Genomic DNA, 27,420 nt, shown 5'->3' with positions numbered 1-27,420 from the left:
GGTGCTGTGACCCTGCTTGTTCTCCACCTTTTAGGGAGAAAGGGGCCATTAACCCCCCGAGCACACAGCAGCCTTCTCCCCCCGCCCAAACCCTTTAGCTCGCCCATAACCTCAGCCTCTCTCCCCGCTTCTCCAGGACGACAGCCTTCGGCTTCCTCAATGCCCTCTGCAAGCTGGCGGCCGTCCTGGGCATCAGCAGCTTCACCTCCTTCGTCGGCATCACGAAAGCCGTGCCAATCTTGCTGGCCTCGACCGCGCTGGCCGTGGGCAGTTCGCTAGCGTTGAGGCTGCCGGAGACGCGGGGGCAGGTGTTGCAGTGAGTGGGGCGTACCCCGATTCTCCCCCGCTCCAGGGAGATTAGAGTTGTTAGACACTGTGAAATGTCTGATTTTCTGATTTTGATTATTTTATTTTTTCGCTCCCCCCGGCTCCTCTTCCCTCTTTTTTCGGTGTCATTACGTGTGTGAGAATCGGCTCATTCGTTGAGGGAGTTGGGGGGGGAGGGAATAAAACTTGACTGAGAAGGAGGCGGGGGAATAACCTCTTTGCACTAAATTCAGGCTGGAAATGGCCCAGCCCCAGCAGTGTGAACGGATTAACTGGGCAGGCGCCAATTGACCTAGCTCCTGATCAGAGCTGGATGCTAGGGGCTAGGGCCAGCTCCTCAAGGGGACATCTAATGTCTAGGCACCCTGCCATGGGGCAGTAACCCAGAACCCCTCTGTGGTGCTGGCTCCAGGGTGTGTGCTGGTGAACACGCGATCCATTTAATTTTACACACGTGGGTGTAAACTAGTAGTACGTGCAATGTGTGCTCATGGATCTTGGCTGTGTAATATTCTCCGAATCCTCATTTATTTTTTTCATCAGGCACCTGTGGTGTGTGGAGAGCAACGCAACCCCCCCCCCCACTTCCCTCCCCCCTGCTTTTTCGGGGCCCTTTGAGTCATATGTAAAGTAGCATCGATTTCAGGTGTTAACAAAGCATCCATTTCAAGCTTCTAAGCCAGGTTTGCAGGAGCAAATCGGCAGAGCTAAGTGGTTCTTCTGTGTCACGTGAACCGAATTTGAAATCCTGAGCGGCACGCGCCCTTGCATCATGTCTCGCTGGTGTCACAAATGTCTGGTCAATCCACCCCAGGCGCGGCAGGCATACACCCTTGTCGGCTCTAGTGGTATTGGGCATTCATACATTTTGCAGGCAGCAGGTCTAGGCTCTCATCGGCATGGCAGAGGCTGTGTCAGAGCAGCGGTTCCATCCTTGGCTCTGGTGGGTGGATTGTCCCAATGTGCTGTGCCTCAGTTTCCCCATCTGTAAAACAGGGATCATGATACTTGCATCCTTCTGTTGAGTGCTTTAGAGGAAAGGTGCTGTATGTGAGGGCAAAGTAGCATTCTTTTTTCTCCTTTGGACCCACATCAGCTCAGACATCCCTCTGTAACTGGACCGAATTTAACGTGCTAATCCAGGACGATTCCCCTCTTCCAGTTATCCATTGCAGATGAACAAGACAGCAATGCTCGGTTTCTTTTATTATCGTTTATTCAGGGATTTTAAATGTTGTTTTTTCTGTGTGGGGGGAGAAAATTTGACTTTGAAGCTTAGGGATTGTGGTGGTTGTTTTTTTTAATTCTCCCCAAGCCCCTCCCCACAGTGGCCATCCAGAAACACAGCTGGGGCTGGGGGTCGGGGGGGTGGGAAGGGGTGTGATAGTAGCACCTGTGATTCCCCAAAATGAGATCAAGGCTCCACCGTGCTAGGCCAGCAGCCCAGCTGGCCTGAGAGTGACGCTAACCTCTGTCTTGTCTGTGGGTTGCTGCTCATTCCGATTAGGCGTTTCATGTATTTAATTCTGTAGCCATCTGTCTCGCTGCCCTCCCCCCGTTCCTTGGTCGACACCAAGGTCTGGTCTACACTTAAAAGAAATTAGATCGACCCAGCTATGTCGCTCAGGGCCAAGAAAAATCTCGTACCCTGCGTGCCTTCCTTAGGTTGACCTAACCCCAGAGGTAGCTGCTCCTAGGAAGAATTCTTCCATCAACTTAGCCCCGGCCTCTCAGGGAGGTGGATTGACCCCATTGATGGAACGTAATGGAACGCCCTGGTGCAGATGCAGCCTGTTGGCACCGGAAGGGGTTTTCCCATCCATGTAAGAACGCCACCTCCTCGCACGCCGGTAGCGACGTCGATGGAAGCAGTCCTCCCACGCAGTCTTCCGCACGGCACGCAGGGCTGCCGATTTTTCACGTCCTCGACTGATGCAGCTGGCCTGGGGAGGGGTTGCATTTAGCGTCACCCAGCAGGGGCGTTGGGTTGTAGATGTGGGAAAAGAGAGGAAAGACCATGAGTGCCTAGGGCTCTGTCCAATGTCTCAGCAGGCCCATGATTGTGTTTTGCTACACCCCCCCCCCACCTCCCGTCCTTTTCAGGAACGTTTGCCTATGAATTCACCCTCCGCCTCCAGATTTAATTAACTTGCACCCAGGCCTGCCCAGAGAAGGGGCCCTGATACGTCAGGTTCACTGGGGCCCGCCTCCTCTAATTTCACCCCAGCTACAGACATTTTGGGAGCCCGCTGTGCTCGGGTCCCCAGGACAATTGTCCCTCTTCTCATTCCTACTCAGGAACAGCTTTGCAAGGGTGCAAACTATGCATTGAGCTCGGAGCAGAGGGGGTTATTTGTTGGGGGGGGGGCCTGCTCATTGAAGGGTGGGGCAGTTCCACCCCTTCAGACAGGTCTACCAGGGAAAATGGAGCAATCTTAACCATCAGGGCCACAGGGAGAGTAAGATCCTTGAAAATCTATTGCCTTGGATGGTTGCCAGAGGGAACCCCCCAGAGTCTGAGGGCAGCTAAAGCCAGGGGAGGATCAGAACGTAGCACTTAAGGTGCAATGGCTCCACGCAAGCGGGCTCTACTTTTGCAAAACCCAAAGCACCGCGCCTTGCTCATTAGAGACGGGCCAAACCCGAGCCCCGAAGGCACCCAGAGCCCTTGCCCCAGCTCCGGCTGGCTTTTCTTGCTTTCCTCTTTCCTGCTGCAGATGAAGGCAGAGCTAGGGCGGGAGGGGCAGTGCGGCTGCCCAGGGCTTGGCGTAAGATGCCTCGAAGATTTTTGCTCAGCGCGTGTGTCCAGGACCCTCTGAGCGAAGGTATTGCTCGGCTGAAGGAGCAGGGAGGTCAGAGGTAGTTAGGGGCCGCAGGGGGCTCTTTTAAAGACACCCTATTGTGGGTTGCAAAGGCCCCACACTGATCAGCAGCAGTGGGTGTTGGGTGAGAACAGCAACCTCGTTATAGCAGCCATCTAGCGCCATCTATGGGCACAGAGTGGAAGCACACCCTGGCCTCCTTCTCCCCTTAGGGCCAATGTACGGTTTTTATTCCAAGCCCATGGAGTCAGCTGGGTGTCACATGCTGGCCCTTTAATTCTCTGCACTATAAAGCCAGCACTGTCCAGGAACCAGGAGGCTAAGAAGCTTTCTTGGGGGGGGGGCGGGGGGGCTCTCCTTTCGCGCACGTGCTGGTTGTAGCTGAGAATTTAAATGTTCTTTAAAACCCCAGCTGACCTGAGGCAGATGTCTCAGCATCTGCCCCATCTTGTGGCTTGGAAACAATGAGGGGAGGATCCCTGCCATGTCCTTTCTGCTGTCAGCAAGGGGGTGGAGGCACTTGAGTCTGTTCTGACCTGGTGCTGGAAGAGACACAAGCCCGTTGCCTTGCCCAAGAGGGAGGCTTGAGCCCAGAAGGCAGGAGAGCGTTTTATGCACATTCACCCACTGAGGTCAAGAAGATTTAAGCGCGTGCTAGAGTGCAGGCCTAAAATCCGGGTGGTGAGTGAGTTCCAACCCAGATCTTCAATTAACCTAACCCCCCACCGCCCCACCACTGAACTCGAACAAGCAGCAGGACCCCCAATGGTGGTGTGGAAGGAAATAAGCTTTTTAAAACCAGATCTCTACCTTGCAGGGCGACAGTGCAATTCTTAATTTCAAAACATCATAATAATGCCCTGGGCTAAGTCTTTATGCTGCTCTCTGTTACCCTGGGGTAAATCTGGGAGCAAATCCCCATCATACCAGTCTAACAGAGCAGAATCTGGACTTCAGGGCAACTTTGATTGGAGGAAAGGGGGGGGGGAAATGTCCAGGTTCTCTGGTTGTATTTTATAACCCATTTGCATAGCAAAGCCCACTAATTGTCACATTGTAGGTTAATCGCTCAATGGGCCCATGCAGGTTCCATGCTTTAATAGCTAGATGTGTCTCTTTGTGTCATCATCTGAAGATCTGAATGGCGTGTGGTCCCCAGTGCCCATTAATCTAATTATAGCAGCTGGACACACACACAGCCAAAATTTTTATTTTAAACAAGGGATGAAGTTGACCAGCACCTGTGTCGGTTTTGCTGGGGTTCTTTAGTGTAAGGCATACCAGCCGAGGTCCAAAACGGGGAATTAAATATCTTGCCTTTGCTGCAGAGCTAAACAGGGAAACACACTGTACGTGGGGAGGGGGCTGTCAGTTTAAGGTCACTTCGGTCTGCATTAGACATTAGAGCCAGGTCGCCAGTTCTATTCAGATGCGTAGAGAAGCGTGGTGTACACCAAGGGGGGAAACGTCCTGCTGTATCATTTTAAGCGAGAGTTGTATTTTTTTACATTTTAGGAGATATTTAAGAGTAGTATATTTTTCATTATTTATAATTTTATACCAGATCTCAGTTTCCCCTCCTCGCGCAAGCTTGGGACCAAGCATACCTGAAAGGAAGCGTTTTTTGTGTCTCTCTTAGCTACCTAGCTCCCCAGCTGGGCTATCTGAGCACATCACAATGTCTAATGCTCACAGCCCTACTGTGCGGCAAGTTACAGGTAGGGAAACTGAGGCACACAGAGACAAAGAGTCTGTCTATCCTGTGATCAGAGGAGTGAGTGCGGCATGTGTCGACATAGCCAACCTAGCTGTGATCTCGCTCGCTTGAATAACAATAGCACTAAAGCTGCAGCACCAGGGGCTGTACAAATGCACTCAGCCCCCGGACTGTGCTCTAGCCTTCACTGCTATCAGTGCTCCAGTTAGCTGGATTGGGCCTGTCTATCCACGCTGCAGTCATACCACCGCAGGGAATGTAGACATCCACTAAGTGACTTGCCCATGGTCACACAGGGAATCTGTGGCAGAGGTAGGAATTGAACCTAGCTCAGGCTCCCTAGCCCAGCTAGTACTCTAACCACTGAGCTATCCTTCCTCTGCTTCTCTGGCAGCATGAAAGGGCACAATGTTTCTTCCATTAACAAAGCTTAATTAAACAAAGGTGTCATCATTTATGACAAGCTAAGGATTTGCCCTGGAGAATCAGGGCCGCTGGCCAGGTGGAGGGTGGCATCAGTTTGAGAGTGATTTTTTGTTTCGTGCAAAATGCTACGTGGACACAGTTCAGTTTAAACTAGGCTTATTTGGGTTTAGCTTAGGCTGACTGAGAACAGGGTTAACGTAAACTGAACCAGCAGTATCCACACAAGGGTTTGTAGCACTTTAAGAACGAACTTACGTTAAACCCGTGCAGCTGCTATGTAAGAGCTGGGTATTGTTATTATCCTGGGTGTAGACAAGGCCAGGAGCCTCTGGGCCCAATTCTTCAGTGCCTCGTGCCTTGCATCATCATATACAGCTGGGTAAAAGGAACGCATAGGGCCACTGCTCTGATGTGGTGGCACCGCACGCCCATTTCGTCACTTGCGCAGTGGGTATGTACCACTCCCTAGTGAGAAAAGTGGTGATTTGCACTAAGTGGCTCCACAAGGTGAAAGGAAAGAGTGAATCAGCCCCTAGGCCTCCCATGGTGGCTGCTATCTGGGGGATCAGAGAAAGGACATGCATCAAGCACCTGCATGTAATGGGACAGAGAATTTCCTTCCTGACCCATGCAGCAATCATAGCTCCAGTTCTGAAGCATGACAGTTGATAGATGTTATTTTAGCAGCTAACCACAAGGTGACTGCTGGGTAGCCAGTCCCTTTAATAAAGGTACCAAAAGGCCAAGCACTATAGTAGGACAAAGGCCCCACCTAGGAGGAGGCTCAGATCAATCTACTGGTCCCAATTACGTTGGCTTTTCCACCCCGCTGTGAATGGGGCCAGACTGGATTATGACCACATTGTAACCTGAGTCAGAAGGGAGCATGAGTGTTGCCCACACAAGCTCATTTTAAAGGGCTGGTGTAGATGGGAGATTAGAAAACTTGTCAGTTAGGCTGCAGCATCAGGACCACCAATGCAACCTGCTCCAGTGAGGAAGGGCTGCAAGGCCCCGCTGATCATCAGTGTTTCCCTATCCTAGCCAGGCTGCGTTTGCCTCCCTCCAGCGGATCGGCAGGCGCGCTTGACTCATGGCTGCCTTAGCAACGAAGGGGACTGATTTTTAGAAAGATTTAACTCGAGACCCTGGGCTGAGCTTGTTCCTATTCTGGGTTACACGTGTCTCACCGTATAGACAAACCACTCTGGGCCCAAAGCGTGAGGCCGCGATCAGAGGGAATAGCACAGCTGTTGTGGCTGGTCTTGTACCGTAATTTACACCAGACTAACTGAACGCCGGCCGGAATTTTCAAAAGCACCTGCGTCACTTGGGAGCATTTTCAAATGTGACTTTGGAGCCTGAGTTTTATGGCCTTTCAATAGGATTTGGGCTCCTAAGTCACTCAGCTGCTTTTGAAAATTTTACCCCCTCAGCTCCAAAGTCCCATTGTCAGAAGAGACTCATGAGTCAGAGCATCTGAGGTCTGTGCACACAGCTGGGCGTGGGTAAGCGAGCGGATTTGCACAAAGCGTTGCACGCCCACCTTCTGAGCCGCGCTAAGATGGCTCGACTTGGGTATGCAAAACATAAGGGGGGCGGGGACCAAAATTACTCGTCACTTTTGACAATACGTCTCCTAAATCTCTTTGAAAGTCAAGAGGATTTAGGCTCCCAAGGGTTTAAGTCACTTCTGGAAATGGAACTTAGGCACTTATGAAAATATTACCCCGAGTCTCCTTTTAAAAAAAACAATCCTCCTCGTATCACGCTTTTAGTTTAAAAATCTAGTTGCAAACTGGAGCCAAAGACGAGAGGTCAGTAGGAGAGTGACGTTCTAGGCAAGAGGGATTTTTATCTTACTGGAGCAAACTGGTCCCAGGCTGGGGAAGGCCAGCCCCACCCCTGCCCCCTTTTAAAAAACATTATTTTGAAACGTAAAAGATTTAAAATAGGGATCATTTTGGAAAATGTTAATTGGCTGCTTGAAAAGAAAAGAGGGGAGGGGAGGGGATAAATGTCACAAACATTTTGAAAATGGTCACTTCCCCCCGCCCCAAAACTGGACCAAACTTAGGTCCCTCCCCAGCTTGGCCCCAGCTCTTCTGCAGGGTCAGCCTGCTGGCCCTGGGCTCCCTATAAGTCACCAGCACCCCAGTCTTCTGAGGTCAACAGAAACTCCCTGCCGTCCCCACAAACCCTGCTGCGATGGCTCATGCACAAGCCCGCCTGCCGGGCGCCTCGCCGGCGTTTGGGAGCAGGAGCGGCGGCACCCCTGGGTGAGCACAGCGCAAGCCACACATGATGTAGGAAAAAGCACAACTCCGGACACATTCTCCCCTGCACCCTGCTGCCACTCAGAGCTGCCGCTTCCGCCTCTCACCCGCCAACGCTGCCCCTCGGCCCCGACCCCCGGTTCCTCGTTCCCAGCTAACCCCCAGAGCTACACCGAGGCAAAGCTGAAGTAACCCAGGGCAGAACTGGGCCCCTAGGAAGCCAGAAGATACAGATTAGGAGCCTGATTCTCCTTTCCACTGAGGTTACCTTTGCACCATAAAGGAGCCTTAGCTCAACTGAGCATCAGGCCTGTATCAGGAACAGCAGCTGCATCACCCAGGCCTGGAGTCTGATCTCGCTTATGCCAATGGAAATGTGACAACTCCAGCAGACGTGCTCTGGGAGGTAGCTCATTGCAACAGCAGCCACGCTCCTCCCTTGGAGGAACAGCAATGGGTGGACCCTGCTGGTGCCTGCTCCATGCGAGCCACGCTGGTCCAGTCACTGATGGTGTGTTTTGAAAGGCGGAGGGAAGGGGTGGGTACATAGAACAGGCCAAACAGGGCCGACAGAAAGCTCTGAAATGTACCGATCGCCCAGGGCAACCCTTACTTGACCCTTACATCCGGTTCGATGACACCGTTCGGCGGGTCAGATGCACACACCCCCAACCGCCAAATATTTTTCCACTTTTTTTTAAAAAATTTGTTCATTTCTTCTCAGTCAACTAAACCGAAGCAGCAGTCCCAGCTGACGGGACGTGGGAGGGTTAGGGCAGCACAGGTGTGTTTGGGAGGGGAGGCGTTTGGTCCAGGTGGAGGGGTTTGCAAGCGGTGCTTTGGGGGAAGGGAAGGTGGGTTTTTTCAGAGCCCACAATTGGATTTCCCTCTTTCCCTCTGCGGAGCGGATCGTGGGGTTCCCAGAGCACATTTTAAACGAGCAGCTAAAGTCTTAAAACCAGCAGCTGTTGGGAAAGCACAAAGGTACCTGCACCAACCTGGGACAAGACTAACCCCAAACCAGCCAGGCTTCCCCTTACACTGGAGCCCAAATCCCCCCCTCATATGCCTTTGGGAATGCCTGGAAAGAAACAGCTGCTGAGTCTCAACCACACGCCTCCACCCCCACGCCAACCAGCATCCTCACTTCGGCCAGACTGATGCATCTTGGCAGAGGGACAAGACAGTTTTTTGAGGGGGGGCTCTGTATAATGAGAGCCGAGCTAGAACTGGGTAAAAGCACAATCATAGAATCGTGGGACTGGAAGGGACCTCGAGAGGTCGTCTAGTCCAGTCCCCTGCACTCGTGGCAGGCCTAAGTATTTATCTAGACCATCCCTGACCGGTGTTTGTCCAACCTGCTCTCAAAAATCTCCAATGACAGAGATTCCACAACTTCCCCGGGCAATTTATTCCAGTGCTTCACCACCCAGACAGTTAGGAAGTTTTTCCTAATGTCCAACCTAAACTTCCCTTGCTGCAATTTAAGCCCATGATCATACGTCACCTCTTAACCCTGCTTGGATGCAGCCTAGCCCAGTGGCTGGGCTAGCACCCAGGGGGCTTCTTAGAAGGACAAAAGCATGTGGGAAGCAAAGAGCTGCAGTCACAATGTGCACTCCTGTAGCGGGAAGGCCAGACTTTCAGCCCGAGGTCTGCCCCATGATGGGACTGCGTGTCCCCGCCTGGCTTGTTGCCCCCAGCAATGATCAGTCACAAGGGCAGACACAGCATTTCTTCCCTCCCACAGTCCCTTAGTTTAGGGGCTCTCCTGCCATTCTTGGGCGTCCACCGATTCAGACGTTTAGCTGCATGGAAAACGGTCTTCCCGCCCCGTGAATGTGGTCGAGTGTTTAAAGTTTTTGCCACTCCATCTCATGTGGGGACGAAAAGTCAAAATGGCAGATTCGCACAGCCAAGCCCTGACGCCGTTCGCCAACTGAAATGTTTTTGTCGCGCTACTTTCTGTCCGTGTCCTTTCTCCTCGGCCTTTTTTTCCTTTTTCTTTTTCAAACCTTGTTTTCGGTTTAACGAGCTGAAATGTCCAACCCAAGAGGCAGGGCAAATGGGAACGTGTGGCTTACAAGCATCGAGCGAAGGGCTTCGATGGTGTTTAAACATTTCCCTCCACCCTGTTCCGAGTCGAGCGAGTCGGCAAACCCAACCCCCTTTCAGCTTCGACAAATCGGCGGGCAGTGACGAAAAATGATTCATCGCAAAATTCCCCGCAGAGGGCGCTGCAAAGCCCTGCGGTCTCACATCTTAACGTGCATGACTGTGCCCAGGTACAGGCCAGATTAAGGCCGCAGCAGTTGGCCAAGGCATCCTCCCCTACCCCACGCAGTTACACCATGCTCCCCACAGGCTGGGAGGCTCCAAATCCTCTGGCCTCCAGGCTGTGGCGAGCATTTCGTGTGCACAGTCTTCGGAAGTGCCCTCACACGGAGGATGCCGCACAGGAAACCCGTTCCAAACCAAGCACTCGGAGTGATCCTAGATTTGATCGTCTCATCTGACTTCCTGCAAAGCATGGGGCAGAGAAACCCCTCAGTCAAGGATTCGCCAGGACTTGCGGCTGAGCTGAGTCAGATCTTTTGGCGAGACATCCAGTGCTGATGTATTCTGCCATAGCCCTGTCTCGATTTTTAAGGCAAAATGCCCACGGGGAAGATCTGCCTGCAGAGAGCATGCAAGGGAGCATTCTAGGTCTTACATTGCCCCTCGCACAAGAGCATTCGGATGGGGTAGCGTTTTGACACCCAATCTGCCCTGTTGGACAGGCTGCCTTCGCTGCAAAAACTGCTCTGGTTTCTCATCTCCGGGGGAAGTCCTGGTGGATGAAGCCACAGGTAGTTTGTTTTACCCTGATGTCGCTAATCAAGATCAGTGCTACACCCTCCACCTGGGGGATTTCCCTGCTAACTGCCTCATCCCCTCTTGGGTTTTGCATTGAGATGCAACAAATTACTTGTTTTTGGCAGTAAAGAGCGTGCGAGCCAGTGCAATGGGTCCGCACAACGTGCATCAGTGCTGGTTTGAATTCAGCAACTCTTCCCCCCCCCCCCCAAAAAAAATCCTACACCCCAAAATAAAACCTCCCCCATCAGCTTTACACCCTGGGCTCTCGTAACTAATCCCGTGCAGAAAGGATCCTTCACTGATAGCAAGCAGATCCAGAGCTGGTTCCACGCGACCTGCGCCAGCCCGAAGCAATCAAACAGCACAACCCATCCTGTTTTTCTACGTACCCGTCTCTCTCGCTCTTTCCATTCTTCGGTGTAGCTGGTCTTTCTAAGAGAACATGCGTAGTACTGTCCGTATGCAACCCTGTGCTGTGGTGTAGTTTGTAGATGTTTGTAAAGAACCACAAAAATGTACAAAAAAAACCCCCTCCCCTCCAAAAATCAAGCAAACTAATAATTCAGCTGTGGTCTTTGGTTTGTCCATTTTGTATAAAACAGAGTGATTAGATATGACAGTTATTTTAAATGTCATGCTGGGAAAAAAATCAACTACAAATATATAAGGTGCTGGGAATGGGGAGGGGGAAGGCCGTGTGTCGGGTTTGTTTGGCTGGTAAAGGCCATTGTGCCCCCTGCTGGCTCAGTGACCATTTTTTCCAGCGCTATGAACGACTATTCTACAAAAATCAATGTAAAAAGATTAAAAGATTAAAAAAACCCCAGCTGCCTCAGAGTCTGGTTTGGGCTGAGGGGTGGTTTTAGGGGTGCTGGGAAATAAACGGGTTTGTGCCCCTTTTCATTTGCACACAGGGGGTGTACGGAACTGGGGGGAGCGGGACAGATCTTATGACAATGGCCAGCAGGGAATATAATGCAAGATGATTCACCCCGCCTGTGTTTCCACTCGTGGGACTGAGAGCAGAATCTCCCCAGTTCTTCAGAGTTGCACAGTCATGGACAAATCATTTTTATTTCCTAATCGGATTCAGCTAGCGACCCGGCCAAGAAAAACATCCTCCAATGGTCCCAAAGGAGAAAGATAACGAGAGCTTCAAAACTTCCCAGGCCCTGTAACGTCCGGGAGCCTTCCAGCCATGTATCTGAGCCAATTGACGAAGAGCGAACATTCCAAACCGCAAACACACAGTCCAGACCTCGCTCATTTTGTCACCAGCGTGCCTGCTTACGCTAAGCCTTGCCCTAAGAGTTATGGGGAAAACCCAAGTGGGCTGCTACAGATCTGCTTTCTGCCTGGATTTTAGCTCCAAACTGAGTTTTTAGTGGGGAGGGTGTAAAAAATACAAAACAAAAAGACTAAAGATCAGGATAACTTTGAGATCAAACAAACATCCCTATGAAGTCTGGGGTGGGGTGGGGGAGTTTCCGGCCCCAACAGTGTTTTGAATGTTTCCCTGTGTTGTTTTTAACCCCAACATCCCAGCCTTATGCTAGCACAGGAGAAGTAGAGGGCAAAAGTGACACCCTCCAACTGGCGGGGGGATGGACACACTCATGGTCACAAAACCAACCAGTCTATTTTCCATTGCCCCAAGCTGAACACATTGCAAAACAAAGCAGAAATGATGAAAAGTAACATTGAAACGAAGCAGAAATGATGAAGATTCTTTCAACCCCTAATTTCTGTTTTCCTCTGTGCAGCTGCTATACCCCAGCTAGGGATTAATTATTACCATTATTCACCTGCTGTCTGTGTGGATGCAGAGTTCATAGCTGATGGCAGAAACGACTTCCCTCTCATTGGCTTTACATATATTTCAGTAGCCCAGCAGAGCCAGCCCAAGCCAAAGGGCTTCTACGAGACTTGCAGGGCCAGCCTGGAGACAGGAGGGGGGAGGCGAGAGTTTATTCTGGCTCCAACATCCTCCACAGAACTATTAACTGTGTTCCAATGACCGTCCCAAACTGCATTCCCGGTCACGAGGGGCAGGGTCTGCTCGGCAGAATTCCTGTCGCTGCAGACGATGCGCACGGGGAAAAAAAAACCAAACCAGCATGTCGCAGTTTCCCGAGTGAAATAAAGATTTTGCAGCTGCAAACTCAACCTGGGTCAACCAAATCCAGAGACACGACGTCATTGCTTTCCAGTGTGAAACCGTTCTTTGCTCAGTCAAGAGCTTTATTAACAACACAGGGACACCCCCCCCCCCCGCACTTTAAATGCACGACACTGAGCTTTTTAAAGCCACTGGAGAGATTTCGGGCACCCAGTCTCCATTAAAAATAAGGCTTCCCAAATCTCCCCCAGCTTTCCAGACACAATTACCACGAACACATGCGTTCGCGCCCGTCGGGAGCCCGGTCTGCCAGCCCGACCCTCCTGCTACCATGAAAGCAGAGGAGCCAGGGATATTTCACACGACCAACCGAGAAACCGATAACCCGCGGCCAAGAGCAAGGGGCAGGCAGAGTCTGGGGCTGACCCTGGTGGACTCTTGGTGGTGCAAGCCCAGACTGTGAATGTCTCCACTTCCAGCACTAGGCAGCTTTGCAAGGCTCTGGACGTGGTCACAATGTGAGCATCAGGGTCACCCCGGGGACTGAGCCAACCCAACCCAACCCAACCCAACCCCGCCCCCCCCCCCCCCCCAGCACTGTCCCTCAGGGTCACCCCTGACTGCCCAGTTTGGTTGCCATCTGCGGGTCGTGCTTGGATCCCCCGAGGCACCCTGGACTCTGGCTCATGCTCTGGTTCTCTTCCCACTGCTGGGGGGTCTTGGCTTGGATGGAGAGGGCATGGACGGGCCCGGCCAGTTCCGCCTGGAGGATCTCATTCACCAGCCGGTGGCGCTGGAGCAGGGGCAGGCCGGCGAAGCACGGGCTGGCGATCACCACCTTGAAGTGGGTCTCGGAGCCCCGGGGCACAGCGTGCATGGAGCTCTCGTTGAGCACCTCCAGGTGCACCGGCTGCAGGGCCTGCAGGAGCTTGGCGCGAATGGACGACTCCACTGGCTTCTCCTCCATGGTGGGACCAGCTGTCGAGTACCCAAAGCTGGGGGCTGGCCGAGGGAGGGCTTGGCGAAGGAGGCGGGCGGGGAGCATCCGGAGTGGGGGACAGCGCCCCAAGGCTGCAACACAGTGTGTGGGGGGGGGAGGGACAGACTGAGACAACATCCCCTGGTACAGCATCAGCTGCCTGCTGGTTTGGAGGGTAGGGGCAGCTGTGCATGGGGAGGGCAGAGCCTGCTATCAGGAGGGGGAGCACAGGGGGGCATGAAGGGCGAGCATGACGACAGCCTGGGATTTGGATTTGGGGGAGCAGGGGGATATTTCATGCAGGGCAGGGGGAGAACCTAGAAGGGGAGCCTGCATGCAGGGCGGGGGAGATCCCCGGTTTGCCTGGAGGGAGAGGGAGCCTGGGTTTGCAACTGGGGGGCGTGATTTGCATGCTGGAGGAGATGACCCTGAGTCCACATGGTAGGGAGATCCTGGGTTGGTGGGGGTGGGGGAGGGGGTTGTAATGGGGCGGGGCTACCCCAGCTCCCAGGCTTGGCTCATCCTCAGCAGCCCCCGCCTGCCCCTACCTGGGCTTCTCCGCAGGGACCCGCAGCCGCTCCCGTGCGCAGGCCTCCAGCCACCTTCCCGCGGCCCCAGCCTCCGTGCACTTGCGGGCAGGACTTTGCATCCTGGGAAATGTAGTTCCCTCCCCTCCAGAACATGGGCGGGAGAGCGAGCGAGAACTACAGCTCCCAGGAGGCCTTTCACCGGCCCGCCTGCATATCTCCCCCCATCTATTCCCCAGGTGCACGCTGGGAATTGTAGTTCTCTCCCCAACCCGCCCAGGGCACCCCCTGCTCCATTGACCCCAGTGAGGCAGCAAAGCTGGCCCTACAATCCATCCCAGGCTGCCCTGGCTCACCCCCCTGCACCCTGGGTGTCCCTGGGGAAAGGATGGAGCCAGGCCTGGCTGCTGACCCATAAGAACAGCCATACTGGGTCAGACCAAAGGTCCATCGGGCCCAGTATCTGCGACAGTGGCCAACGCCAGGTGCCCCAGAGGGAATGAACAGAACAGATGATCATCAAGTGATTCCCCCCCTTGGCCTCAGCCTCCCCCAGGGCACCGTGTCAGGATGAATTGCACCCTCTGTCTAGAGTTGGGTTACATTTTTCCGATAAAACTTCGGGGGGCAAAAAAATGCAGATTAGTCAACGCCGGAACATTTCGTGCATTAGTGCCAGCTTTGCCGAATTGTTTATGATGCTGGGGGGCCCTAAAAAAATCCTGAAAAAAATCAAAATGTTTCATTTTGGTGTTTTCTGAACAAAGCGTTGTGGTTTTTGTTTTGTTTTTTAACTTTTTGTCTCGAACTTTCCTTTAACTGTATTTTTGAAACAATCAGAAACATTTAAAAATGCTCAAAATTGAAATTTTTCGTTTTGGGTCAAAGGAAACGTTTTCTTTGACCCCAAATGATTTTTTTTTAAACTTTCTGATTCACTGAAAAATTTCAAAAAATTTGATTTCTTTTCTTTTCTTTTCTTTTCTTTTCTTTTCTTTTCTTTTCTTTTGCCTCTGATTTTCCGGAAATTGCCAGTGACCTGAACAATGCATGGTGGGCACAGCTCTCCCTCTGATGCTGGGGGAAGAATGCTGCCATTCCGATCTGGTAGCAGATTACACACACTTTGCATGGGCATAAAAAATACCCATGAGGGACGATGGCCAAAGAGTTCCTAAGAGGTGCCCGTGTCCTGCTCTCTTGTCTGAGCTGTAGTCTAACATGTCCCCACTGGGAGGAGCCATAGCCCACACGTTTTACCTCAAGTCACAACTCGCCCAAGCTTTAGAGGTGCTCTGCAGGACACGGGCCCACCTAAGAGCGAGGGAGGGTTGAGCTAAATGGATCGGAATCAGGCGACACGTTCCTGCTTTGCAACCCTGCTCCCGGGAGAAACTGGGTGATGCATCTGTCTGAAATTAAAGGCTATTTTAGTTTTTGCTGCTAAAGGATCTGCCGGGTTTCTGCAAAGTTCCGACTAGCTCCACTGAAGGCATCAAAGCCAATGGGCCTGATTCTCATTTACCGTCCAGTCCCTCAAAGGTATTTAAGCGCCTCGCTCCCATTGAAATCAATGGGCCTCAGGCCTCTTTAGACTTCTCGGCGAACGCAAAGGGAAAGGGCCTACGTGTAACTGAAGATGATGCTGTGTCTGTTTACACCAGCTGAGGCTTGAGCCCAGGCAATCCAGATCCAGCGACCCACAAAGTCCAGGGAACTTACAGTTCGGCTCCCACTTCTGCAGCTCGATCTTGATAAGAGGGTGAAGCAAACGGCTCAGTTTCCCTGTAATCTGGATCCGAGCTCTGCCTCGTAGGCTCATTTCAGAGCAAGGCAAGCGAATGCAAACTGCATTGAACCGTCAGCGCCGGGTGCATGGGGGCCAGATTTGGGGAGGGTGCTCGTTTGCAATGAGCCCTCCCTAACACAGAGTTCTCTGCGCACACCTGTCTACCAACCCCCAACCACCACCACCTCCAGCCCTTGACAACTCACAGGCCGGGTGGCAATTGACGAGGGACATCTGCCTCCTGGATCGGGCCCTCCTGATGGTTCTTGGCCAGGCCCCTTTGGACTCAGTCCTAGGGGAACTGATTGATGGGAAGCAAAGACCAGGCATGCAACACCCTCCCTCCCCTGCCTCTCAGCGAAAGACTCTAATCACCTTTAATTATGAGCTAGCTCAGGTCCAGGGCAGTCGGCATCCTCTAGCATACCTCACAGGGCCTTGTGGGCAGGTCAGTCCCTTGACCCAGGGGCAGGAGGGGAAAGGAACATGAGCCTGATACCAGGTGTGTGCCAGAGGGGCGAGGACCGGTCCCATCGGAGCTCCCTCTCCCTCCCCTTGTTCTTCATTACTTGTGATGAATTAATCAACTCACCCTCTCTCACCCCCGGCGAGTGCATGTTACAGGTCCCACGCTGGGCCTAACCGGCAGCTGAAGTGAGCCTGTTACAGCCGCTGCTAGGGCACTCTGGCCGTTTGTCCTTTTAGCTTTGGGGATCCCTAGTTCAGTCCCTGCTATGCCACGGCAGAGACGAGACAAGGTGCAGACCCGTAGCGAATGGGAGAGCCGTGCCTGTTGCTGGCTTGCTGGCAGCCTTGCGATGCCTGGCCTCTTTCATTGCCTGCTGCTCCCTGCCATTCCCCTGCTTTCCCCCCCAACCCCCGCGTCCCACCCACGTGGCTAAAAGGGCCTTGTCCGGCAAGGAAGAAACAGGCGGCTGTCACTGGGCCACGGTGCACTGACAGATTAGTGGGAAATCGGGCGTGCTCCTGGAATCGGCTGGGTTAGGGTTGGATGTTCCCTGTGATCAAATCTAGCTCATCCCTATCAGGTACCAGCCCAGGAGCCTTCCCTATACTGTATTCCAGTGCATTTTTCAGTCTGATTTTAATTCCTTCCCACTCTCTCACCCCCTCTGTGGGGCCCACTCCTGGTGGGGCAGCAAAATAATAACAGCACCTCTTTAACAGGACTTTCCAGCTGGAGAGCTCAAAGGGCTTTTCCAAGGTGGGCCATGTCGTTATCTCTGTTTTACAAATTGGGAAACTGAGGCACAGGGCGGTGACGTGACTTGCCCAAGGTCGCGCAGCAGGCCAGTGTCGGAGCCAGGAAGAGCCCCTGGGTCTCCTGGCTCGCAGGCCAGTGCGCTATCGCCTAGGCCAGGTCTGAGCAGGTGGCAGGGTGGATTCTTCAGTCCTTCCCGCACAGAGTGAACTCCGGTGGGCATCAGGAGCAGCCTCATTCAGCAAGGGGTGAATGATCCCCAGGAGGGCTGACCAATGGAGTTGGGCAGGGGAGAATGGGCTGATCAGCAGGCTTTGGCCTCCCCACTCCTGCAGGAGGGTCCAGGGAGTGTTCACGGCTGTTGGCTTGGAAGCCCCTGCATGAAGGAATGTGTCCACCTGACAGCCAGAGCTCAGCCTTGCAGTCAGCAGATGTTGGGCACGTTCTGGTCAAGTGAGTCAAGACAAGGTGACAGAAGATGAGCAAAGGAAGAGGGAAGGGAGGATGTGCGCGCGTGGGGTTGCCAGCGTCTGTGCATGAGTGTCACTTGGCAGGTCCTGGCACAAAGGGTGTGTGTGTATGAGCGCATATGCACACACGTGTGTGCCCACCTCTGTCTTCTGTACCGGATGAGTGTGTGCATAAGTGTACATAGGCATGTGCGAGTGTGCGAGTGTACCTGGGTGTGCACACAGCATGGCCATCCTTGAGCTCGCCGGGTGTGTGAATGTGCCCTTTGCACATGCCTGTGTATTTGCACGTGTCTAAGCACTGGGCATGCTTGTCAGCATGTACATGTTGGCCCTCTGGCTGGGCAGGTTACAGCAGAGGTGACTACGTAGGTATCTGCACAAGCATGCTTGGGAGGGGTAGGGGGGTGCGCTGAGTGTGTAAGTCAGGCACCGCTTCCCCCCCTAGCCCCGTTGCCTTTGCAGCAGGCTGACCAGCTCAGGGATGGGGGCGGGGAGCAGGACCTTTGAAAGCCCCTCGACCTCTGCTGGGAACGGGGCCTTTTCATCCGGGCCCCTAAATGGAGAGGCCTTTTCCCACACTCGCATTGTAGCCCGGGCTCCCTACTGCACCTGCCATTCAAAGCCCCGGAGGGGTCCAGGCAGCCTCAAACAGGCCCATTCTTCCCCTGGATTAAGGGCCAGTATTAGCAGCCAGCGGCGTGTGAGCCCGTCCCGCCCCGCTCTTGTTTGGGCTGCGTGGCCACGGGCTGGGAGCACAAAGCCCCAGCAGGGCAGGGGCCGGGTCTTTTACTAAGTGACTTTGGGATTAAGGGGTGAGTTAAAAGGCCCTTTAGGGAGAAAGCCGCCCAGGCTGCCCTGTGGGCAAACAACGGGCCCCGGGGAGCGTCTGGCAGGGCAGGGGGCTTCCCGCACTGGATCGGGGCATGGACCAGGCCAGTCAGGTCTCCTCTCTCCCTGCTGTGACTGATGGAACCGCTGAGCCTCACCTCCCCCGCCCTCAACCCTATGCTCCATGTTGGACCCCTGAGCCCTCCCCAACCTGTTGCACACAACTCACTGCACTGGACTGGACCAATGCACCCCCCACCCCCAATCTATTGCATTGGATCAGACCAAAGAGCCCCCCCCCCCCCCCGCACTGCAGTGAATTGGACCAACCAGCCCCTGCAATCCACTGCACTTCATCAGGCTAATGAGCCCCTCCCCCAGCACACTGCACGGGGTCAGACCCATGAACACCTCTCCCAATCCACTGCATTGGATCATAGCAATGAGTCCCCCCACCCACCCACTGTATTGGAGTGGACCAATGAATGCCCCTCAACCCACTGCACTGGATCAGCCCAATGAGCCCCTCTCCCAACCCACTGCACTGGATCGGACCAATGAGTCCCTCCCCCCCCAACCCACTGCACTGGATCAGCCCAATGAGCCCCTCTCCCAACCCACTGCACTGGATCAGCCCAATGAGCCCCTCCCCCAACCCACTGCACTGGATCAGCCCAATGAGCCCCTCTCCCAACCCACTGCACTGGATCAGCCCAATGAGCCCCTCTCCCAACCCACTGCACTGGATCAGCCCAATGAGCCCCTCTCCCAACCCACTGCACTGGATCAGCCCAATGAGCCCCTCTCCCAACCCACTGCACTGGATCAGCCCAATGAGCCCCTCTCCCAACCCACTGCACTGGATCAGCCCAATGAGCCCCTCTCCCAACCCACTGCACTGGATCGGACCAATGAGTCCCTCCCCCCCCCAACCCACTGCACTGGATCAGCCCAATGAACCCCTCCCGCAACCCATGGCACTGGATCAAACCAATGAGCCCCCCTCCCAACCCAGAGCACTGCACATAACTGGGATCAGCATCTCTGCTCTCAGGTGCTTCTCTGCAGGGAACCCTGGAGCTGTACGAAGTTCATTCCTCCTCAGTTTTCTCCTCTCGCCTCTGTTTTCCTTCCCATTTAACTTCCTGCCCAAGAAAGGAGGAGAGAAGCCAAGACCTGAGCTGTCTCTTGGTTTTGTGTTTGTCCAGCCCCTAGCACCACAGGGTCCTGGCCCACGTCCCTCGCTGGAGGGAGAGAGCACTGTCCCCTTATTCCCCAGAGACAGTGGGGCTGACGCTCATTCACACTAGGGCCCCTTCACACCGCTTTGGCCTTGACCCTGCCTTAAAGTGCGTGTCACAGACATGCAACCACTAGGTGCTGCGGTGGGGGCAAGCCCGTACGTGGGACACAGGGGATCTGGTTCAATTCCTGGCTCTGCTCCAGACACCCTCTGTGGCCTTGACTATGTGGCCTCTCTGCGGATCACCTCCCTGCCCTGTAAAAGGGAGTCACGGCGCTTACGGCCACGAGATTGTGTATTCTGACCTCCGGCATCTCCACACTAAACCCAACTGCTGAAATTAGACCACAGGAGACTAGCCCTCTATGTGCCATGGGCAGAGAACAGGAGGGACTGAGGCGCACCAGGGCCCGAGGCCCCGGCAGTGGCCAGGAAATAATTATGTGAGATACACCCAGATAAACTTGCACCCTACGCTGTAAAGGAGGTAAACCCCCGCCCTCAAGGTCCCTGCCAATCTGACCTGGGAGAAATTCCTTCCTGATCCCAGCTACGGTGATCAGTGAGACCCTGAGCATCAGACATGCCAAAAACGCAGCAACTGGGCTTGGTTTTGGCTTAATTGGCTTGTGAGTGGCTCATTGGCTAGTTTTTGGCTTGTAGATTTTTTGGCTTGTTGCTTGTTGTAGCTTGTTGCTTCTTTTTTTTGATCAGCTCCCAGCAAGCAGGGGCAAGGGGGGGACAGAGTCGGGGTGCACAGCGGGCCCACCACAGTCCGAGACTGCACGCCGGGGGGATCTAGTCACACAGAGTGTTGGGGTTCTTAGGGATTGGCTTGTTTTGGCCTTGTTTTGAAATGGGATTAGCCTGTTTTTTTGGCTGATTGTGAAAGTCGGGGTGCTTGTTTACCGTGTGAAAATTGGCAACTGTGCTGAGCCCGTGAGCAAGAGCCACTCAGCCAGGCACCAGAGAGAGAGGGAGGGACTGCACAGTACCACCGCAGAGCCCTGTCCGATCTCCCACCCCCCAGCCATGGCCATCCTGGAGGCGTCAGGGGAAGGATAGGGGCTGGAGGAGGTAGACGCCTGTTTGAACGCCCCTTCCCCTGCTATAAATGAGAGTCCGCCCCGGAAAATGTCCCGTTAGCTCGTCTCTGCCGTAAACGCATCACTGCCCTGAGCGTGTTATTAACGCGGCGGACCCTAGCTGGGGCTGTAACCGACTCGGATCATGTGTGCGCCGGGGCTGTCATGCGCAGTCACCCGTGGGGTACCACGGCTAAAAGCATCGCGGCTGGGCAAGGGGATGCCAAGGTACAGCTGTGACCATGACGGCGGTAACTGTACTCGGGCTGGTGGGGGGAAACTCATCTCATTTCCTTCCCGGAGCAGTAAATCTGTCTCCTCCGGCAAGGGGCAAAGCAGCTCGGGAGTTGGGTGTCTGCGTTCGCCAATGCGTGTCCTGAAACCGGATCCATCGCGGGTAGGAAACCAGGGAAGCAGCAAATATTTCTCTCCTCCTCCGCCGGCCTGTCGCTCCCCCTTTCTGCTTGTATTGTGGCCTTGCACAGCTGACTTGTATCCCGGGGGAGGAGTGACAGCCGTGCCTTCAAAGAGCCCTAAATGAAATCTAAACAAACGCACCCAGAGCACAGGAAGCTCCTTTACCCCAGTGGGTGATGTGTGGTCTCAGCCGTGCACGTGTGCATGGCGGGGAGTTTCTGTATATGAGCATATGCTCGTGTGTAGGTGTATATGCAGGTACGAGCATGTACATATATTTGTGCCGTGCACACGTGTGGGCATACATGTACGTTTGCACAGATGTGCCTGTCCTGTGATGCGTGTGCACACAGGTAAAAGCGTGCGCGCATGGGCAGCTGTGTGTGCCCCGATCTGTGAACGTACGTTTGCATACATGTGCCTGCCTCCGCATGTGCACATGTGCAGGAGCGGGTGCCTGTGTACATATGACTGTGTGCACACCCGTCTACACGTACATGTGTGTTGGCTGGTTTGAGTTGAAAGCTACTTAGACAGTTTAATCCCCCTCTGTCCAGGCTCCAGCCACGAAACCTTTAACCATTGACCCCCGGATTTTCACACGCGCTCAGCACACAGGTAAAAATTCAGAACATGTTGCCCATCGGGGTGTCTGAGCCCATTGGAAAATCTTTATTTAGGAATCTAAAGAGTGCTGGGCTTCTCTGCGAATGCAGCCCCTGAGAGCGGGTGTTGAGCCTGTCTGAAAATCCGGCCCTAGCTCCTCATTTGCTGATTAAATCTCCTTTGGGTCTCTCTCCCCCTGTGATGGTCGCTCTCCCCACCCCCTGTCTCTTCCCCACCTCCACCCAGGGCAGGCTTTGTGCGTGTGTGGGAGATGGGCTTCCGATGACCCTGTGGCCTGACCTCACAGACCCCAGCTCTGGAAAGTGCATTAACTTGTCGCGGGTTGTAGCGTCAGGTGTTGGCAGGGCAGGGGGCGGTGACGGGGTCTGTTCCTTGCCAGAGCCAGCGTTGGTTATGTTGGCGAGCGGCATTGCCTGGGACAAGCACCCTTGCATAGGAGCGGGTGCTTCATCTCCCAGCGGCTTGGGGTGGAATGCAATACCGGGGCTTTAACCTGTAACGACCAATGCTCTTCTCCTTTGGGGGTGGGGGGAAGCAATTATTGCAGAATTCCCTGGTCCATTAATTGTTCACAAGTCCCAGCTAACACCCTCCAAAGAGAGGCAAATGCTGAGCTAAGCCCATTCCCTTCTTATACTTCCAAATCCTCTTCTGGCACCTCTTCCATCTCCCCCTCCCGACCCCGCTGCCTCAATTCTTCAAGGGCCGGAGAACCCGGCCTGGTTTTTAGGAACCATCTGACCACTCGCTGACCCCTTCTTTTGAAACCCCTCCCGCCAGCGGAGGAGAGAACAGCTAGAGGTCAGAGGGCTGAAGCTGCTGCTAAAACGGTCCTCCGAAATCCTTTCGCCTGCCAGAAAGTATCAAAGCGACAGGGACGGGGCGACCCCGGGAGCGGGACAGGGTGGGGGGGCACGGGGCTGCTGAATGGCGGCAGTGTTTGCTCTCCTGAGGCGGGGGCGGGTTGCGCGGGGTTAATATAGTCTTGCCATATGGGCTACAAATGTTCATTAAGTGCTTAAACAACTGGAGGAGACGCAGGTTCCTTTCTCAAGCAGGGATCAGGTCGGGCACTTAGTCACCGCCTCACATTAGCTGGCTGATCCGCCAGTGAATAGGGTCTCCAGAGGAGTGGGAGGGGGGCAAAGTGTGAGGGTTAAAGGAACCCCTCACGCCCCTTTTGCATCCCCATCAAACAGCCACTGCGGGGCTGTGACGCGCTCTGGCCCTGAATCCTCTCCCTGTCCCGCCCCTGATCCCAAAGCCAGTAATGGGCAGATTATCTTCCAGCGCCCCCCCATCAGTGGTACTTGGGGGCAAGGGGTAGTGAGAGCAGTTAGTGGCTGCCCTGAGCCACGTCACAGCATCCAGAGCATGGCGGGGGGTTGGAGCCAGGTATCTGATCCAGCCCCAATTGATCCTTCAAGGCTAAACTTTTCCAAAGAGGCTTCTGATTTTTAGAGAGTGTCTCCATTTTTTTGCTGGAGGGGGGGAGGGAAGAGCCAACTTGAGACACCCAGGGCCGACTTGGCAGAGGGGCCGTGCACCCCTGGGTCCCATTGACTCTGGGGTGCTGCTGTGAAATCAGTCGAGGGATCTTTTGCGATCTCACAAGTTGTCAGGACTTTGGTTTTTGGGAGGGGGGGGTGACTCAGAGGAGCAAGTGCCCCCATTGGGCCACCCACCCCGCTCCCTGCAATCCAGCGCCCCGTTGTGCTGCACTGGGGCAGCGCTGACTCAGAGGGGAGAGCGCCCCCTACTGACTCACCTAGACTGCGTTCGTTAATTGTTTGTCAATTCTTCTTACGATATTAATGACCGTCGCACCTAGGAGCCTTCGTCACGGACTAGGAGCCCATGGTGTTAGGTGCTGTACAGTGGCAGTGACAGACCGTGCCCCAACGAGCAGACAACTAGGACAGCCAGGGGAGGCGGAGACAGATGGGGAAGTGCCAGGAAACTAGGAGATTATACTGACGGGCAGTGGCCACGGCACACCGGCTAACCCTTGTCAATGTATTTGCAGGCACTGCGGCAAAGGCGGTGCTCTCGGTTGGTGGAGGTTTATGGGGAGTGCCTCCCACGCGTGAGGGGCAGCGCAGGAGAATGCGCAGAGGGGCTTTCTTTGGCAGTGTAACAAGTGGGCGATGGAGGCTGGCGTCGCCGGCTCGGTGGGAGACGAGAGGTAGCTGGGAGGACAGGCCAGGGAGGGCCTTGAAAGTGGAGACAAGAATAATCCCTAGCTCTTATCTAGTGCTGTTCATCAGCAGATCTCCAAGCACTTTACCCAGACGGGCACTATCATTATCTCCATTGTATGGATGGGGAAACTGAGGCCCAGGGCGGGGAAGTGACTTGCACGAGGTCATCCAGCAGGCCAATGGCAAAGCTAGGATTAGAACCCTGGTCTCCTGCAGTCCCATCCAGTGCCCTACCACTGATGTGATAGAGAAGGGCCGGTCCCTGTTGCTCTCCCCTCCCGCCACAGCCCCATCCGGGTTAGTGTCTGCAGGTTTGAGCCTCATGCAGGCTGGGGGATGAGAGGGTTAGGTTTCCAGTCAGTGCACATGCCGGCAGCAATTAGCAGGGCCTGGGGATGATCGGCCAGGTGGCCGTGGCGAAGCAATCCCTGCTCCGAGTAGAGAGTGTCAAGCAAACAGGTCCCAACCTCTCACGCCTTGCAATGCACCTATGGGCTATTAGCCAGGAATCCGCCCGCCAGCCGGCCCCTAATGCTTGACCTGCTTGACTGGATTTTTGTAGTGCTGCCTGACCAGGATGATTGATAAATAAGGCTGCGAGCCTTTCACACAGGTCACGGATTCCGTGACTTTCTGGGACCTCTGTGACTTCTGCAGCGGCTGGTGCGGCTGACCCCAGGGCCACCGGAGCAGCTGCGGCAGCCCCGGGGCCAGCGACACTGGCCACTGCTCGGGCGACTCCAGGCAGCTGGACCTGGGTGCTGCCCTGGAGCAGCGGTGCGGAAGCAGCAGGGGTGCCCCAGGCTGTGCCCCCCGCAGCAGCAGCGGCGGGGCCCCGAGCCACCCCCTGCCCCAAGCCGTGGCGGGTCCCAGAGTGCCCCCCCCAGGATCAGCACCGTCCCCAGAAGCGCCCCCGATCCAGCACCTAAGATTTAGTTAGGGATATTTTTAGTAAAAGTCCTGGATAGGTCACCAGCCCGTGATGCCAGGATTGCCAGGGAGACAGATGGGAGATCACGTGTGCACACACATACACATATGTGAGGACATGCACAAACACGCATGCACACACATACACACTTTGCACGCACATGTATGCGCACACACATAACATACTCTGTGCGCACACAGGCTTGTATACACATACACATACACTCCTATGCATGCATACGTACACACAACACACTTGTGTTCACACGCATATGCACATACCCACATGGTTGTATAGACACACACATACACGTTGTGACAGGGTCAGGCCAGATGGCTACAAGAGAGTGGTCAAAGGTAGATACATTAGTTCCAGGTTAAGCAGGTCCCTTTTCCCTGGGTAAGATAACAGAGACTATTCCAGAGTGCTCAGGAACTTTCTAGAACTAATTAAGGCAGGCAGGCTAATTAGGACACCTGTAGCCAATTGGGAAGCTGCTAGAATTAATTAAGGCTAATCAGGACACCTGGTTTAAAAAGGCTGTCACTCCAGTTAGTGAGGTGTGTGCGTAAGGAGCTGGGAGTGAGAGGACATGCTGTTGGAGGACTGAGGAGTACAAGCGTTAGCAGACACCAGGAGGAAGGTCCTGTGGTGAGGATAAAGAAGGTGTTGGAAGGAGGCCAAGGGGAAGTAGCCCAGGGAGTTGTAGCTGTCGCACAGCTGTTCCAGGAGGCACTCTACGCAGCTGCATTCCACATGGCCCTGGGCTGGAACCCGGGGTAGCGGGCGGGCCCGGGTTCCCCCCAAACCTCCCAACTCCTGACCCAACACAGGAGCTTCCACCAGAGGTGAAGGTCTCTGAGCTGGTCCCCAACCCACATGGTGGATCAGCAGAAACTGCGGGGATTGTTCACGAAAGTGGCCAAACTGAGGGCTGCCCTGAATCTCTGAGGTGAGCAAAATCCACCAATAAGCGCAGGACCCACCAAGGTAGAGGAGGAACTTTGTCACAACATGAACACACACACATGGGTGTATACACACACACACACACATACAAGTATATAGGTGCATGCGCACGCACACACACGCTTGTATGTACATACACATACATGCATATACACACACACAAGCACACAGGCATGTACATACACATACTTGTATGCACACACATACCCACTACGTGTGCACAGACATATACACACACACACCTCGTATGCACACACAGTCATTTGCGTATACTCACATGCCCTTTGCAACAGGCTGTCCCCTGGTTACCTCTCCGCCCAGAACAGCTGCTCAAACTTTCCCTACTAAAAATCTTAAAAATCCTGGCCCCGGTTCTCAGTCACACTTGGGCCCTGCCAGGCCATTCTGGCAGCGCCACGGGGCCTTAAAGTGGTCAGAAACGACCTCCCCACGCAGATGCCTTCTTAGCTGGAGTGGAGCCGGCATAAGGGCCTTGCTCCCACCAGCAGAAGGGGTGGATCAGGGGCGTCGGGCGGGCCAGAATATGCCGCACTAATGCGGTTACTCTCTGCTTCTAGGGGCCCATGTGGGACCATGGGCACTGAGGGTAAAATAGAGCAGCCCTGAGGTGGAGAGAGAGAGAGAGAGAGAGGAGAGAGATAAGGTATATGAGGATGGATAGATAGATAGATAAATAGAAAGAAAGGATATTTTGTTATCCATAAGTATTTCTGATTGGGTTGAATCAATCTTTCTCAACCTATCAGATGCTCCCAAAGCATTCCCCCGACTAGTCATTATTTGCTCATTCCTGATGTGCAATTGGTCACCAAAATCACATGGCGCTGTTTCTGCTCCCTCATTGGACAATTGAAGTATTTTAAAATTGGGGAATAATGAGCAGCAAATGACACTTTCTGTGCTACAAGCCATCAAGGTGGCTAATATTCATGAAGGCTTCAGGAGCCCTCGACATTCTCACAGGTGCCTGGCAGCCGCCGGAATACGACCCTGCGACTCACGACAAAATGGACTCAGCGCCTTGATCTGCCAACCCCACATGTTCCAAAATCATCAATACAGTGGACTCCAAAGGTAATGAACGTAATTCAACAAGATTTAATTTAATTCAGTAAGGTTTGTCCAGGATATTGCAGGATATTTTCAAAACTGTCACAAGCTGCCCCAAAACTCATTAAAATTGAGCAAATGTAGGGTCCTGTATATTTGTCTTCAGCTCCTAGAGGTTTTATGGGTCACATTTTCTAATGTCTCTGCAGCCACAAGGGCTAGAAATATACTTAGAAAAGAAAAGAAAAGAAAAGAAAAGAAAAGAAAGAAAGCTGAAATTCTCACATAATAACATGATTCCAGCAGTTGGGGGCCTTCAAAATCTCAATACCTGTGATAACATCATGACAGAGGACAAAACTACTGTAAAGTTCATGCCGTACACACAAAGAAGTTGGATAAAAACACAGATTCTGTTGCTGGAATGAATAACACAATATTATTTCTTCGAATTCAGAATGATAATACACAAGAACCCCAAAACACAGAGAGAGAAAACAGGCTGCTCTCTA

The 27,420-nt window shown here is 53.8% G+C and overlaps 2 protein-coding genes across 2 annotated transcripts in view; one reads left to right on the top strand and one right to left on the bottom strand.

Annotated features, from left to right (window-relative positions):
* Nucleotides 1-8,264, top strand: part of SV2A (synaptic vesicle glycoprotein 2A) — a 59,130-nt gene extending 50,866 nt beyond the window's left edge. The window contains exon 13 of the mRNA XM_037883086.2: nucleotides 137-8,264. Coding sequence (XP_037739014.1) covers nucleotides 137-320 — 184 coding nt within the window. The 3' untranslated portion in view covers nucleotides 321-8,264. The remainder of the gene's footprint in view (nucleotides 1-136) is intronic.
* A 3,218-nt stretch (nucleotides 8,265-11,482) lies between these two features.
* Nucleotides 11,483-14,349, bottom strand: BOLA1 (bolA family member 1). The gene is made up of 2 exons (XM_037883085.2): nucleotides 14,074-14,349; nucleotides 11,483-13,617 (listed from the first exon to the last, which is right to left on the bottom strand). Exon 2 carries the CDS (start codon nucleotides 13,589-13,591, stop codon nucleotides 13,157-13,159), a length of 435 nt encoding a protein of 144 aa, XP_037739013.1. The 5' UTR covers nucleotides 13,592-13,617; nucleotides 14,074-14,349; the 3' UTR covers nucleotides 11,483-13,156.
* Between the last annotated feature and the right edge of the window lie 13,071 nt (nucleotides 14,350-27,420).

Source organism: Chelonia mydas, chromosome 24 (genome assembly GCF_015237465.2).
Source record: "Chelonia mydas isolate rCheMyd1 chromosome 24, rCheMyd1.pri.v2, whole genome shotgun sequence".
NCBI lineage: Eukaryota > Metazoa > Chordata > Testudines > Cheloniidae > Chelonia > Chelonia mydas.
The sequence above is the reverse complement of the archived record's forward strand: the minus strand, read 5'-3'. Positions and strand labels throughout refer to the sequence as shown.

What these genes read in the sequence shown, in the direction of transcription:
- BOLA1 (XM_037883085.2), bottom strand. Translation starts at nt 13,591, where the DNA reads ATGCTCCCCGCCCGCCTCCTTCGCCAAGCCCTCCCTCGGCCAGCCCCC.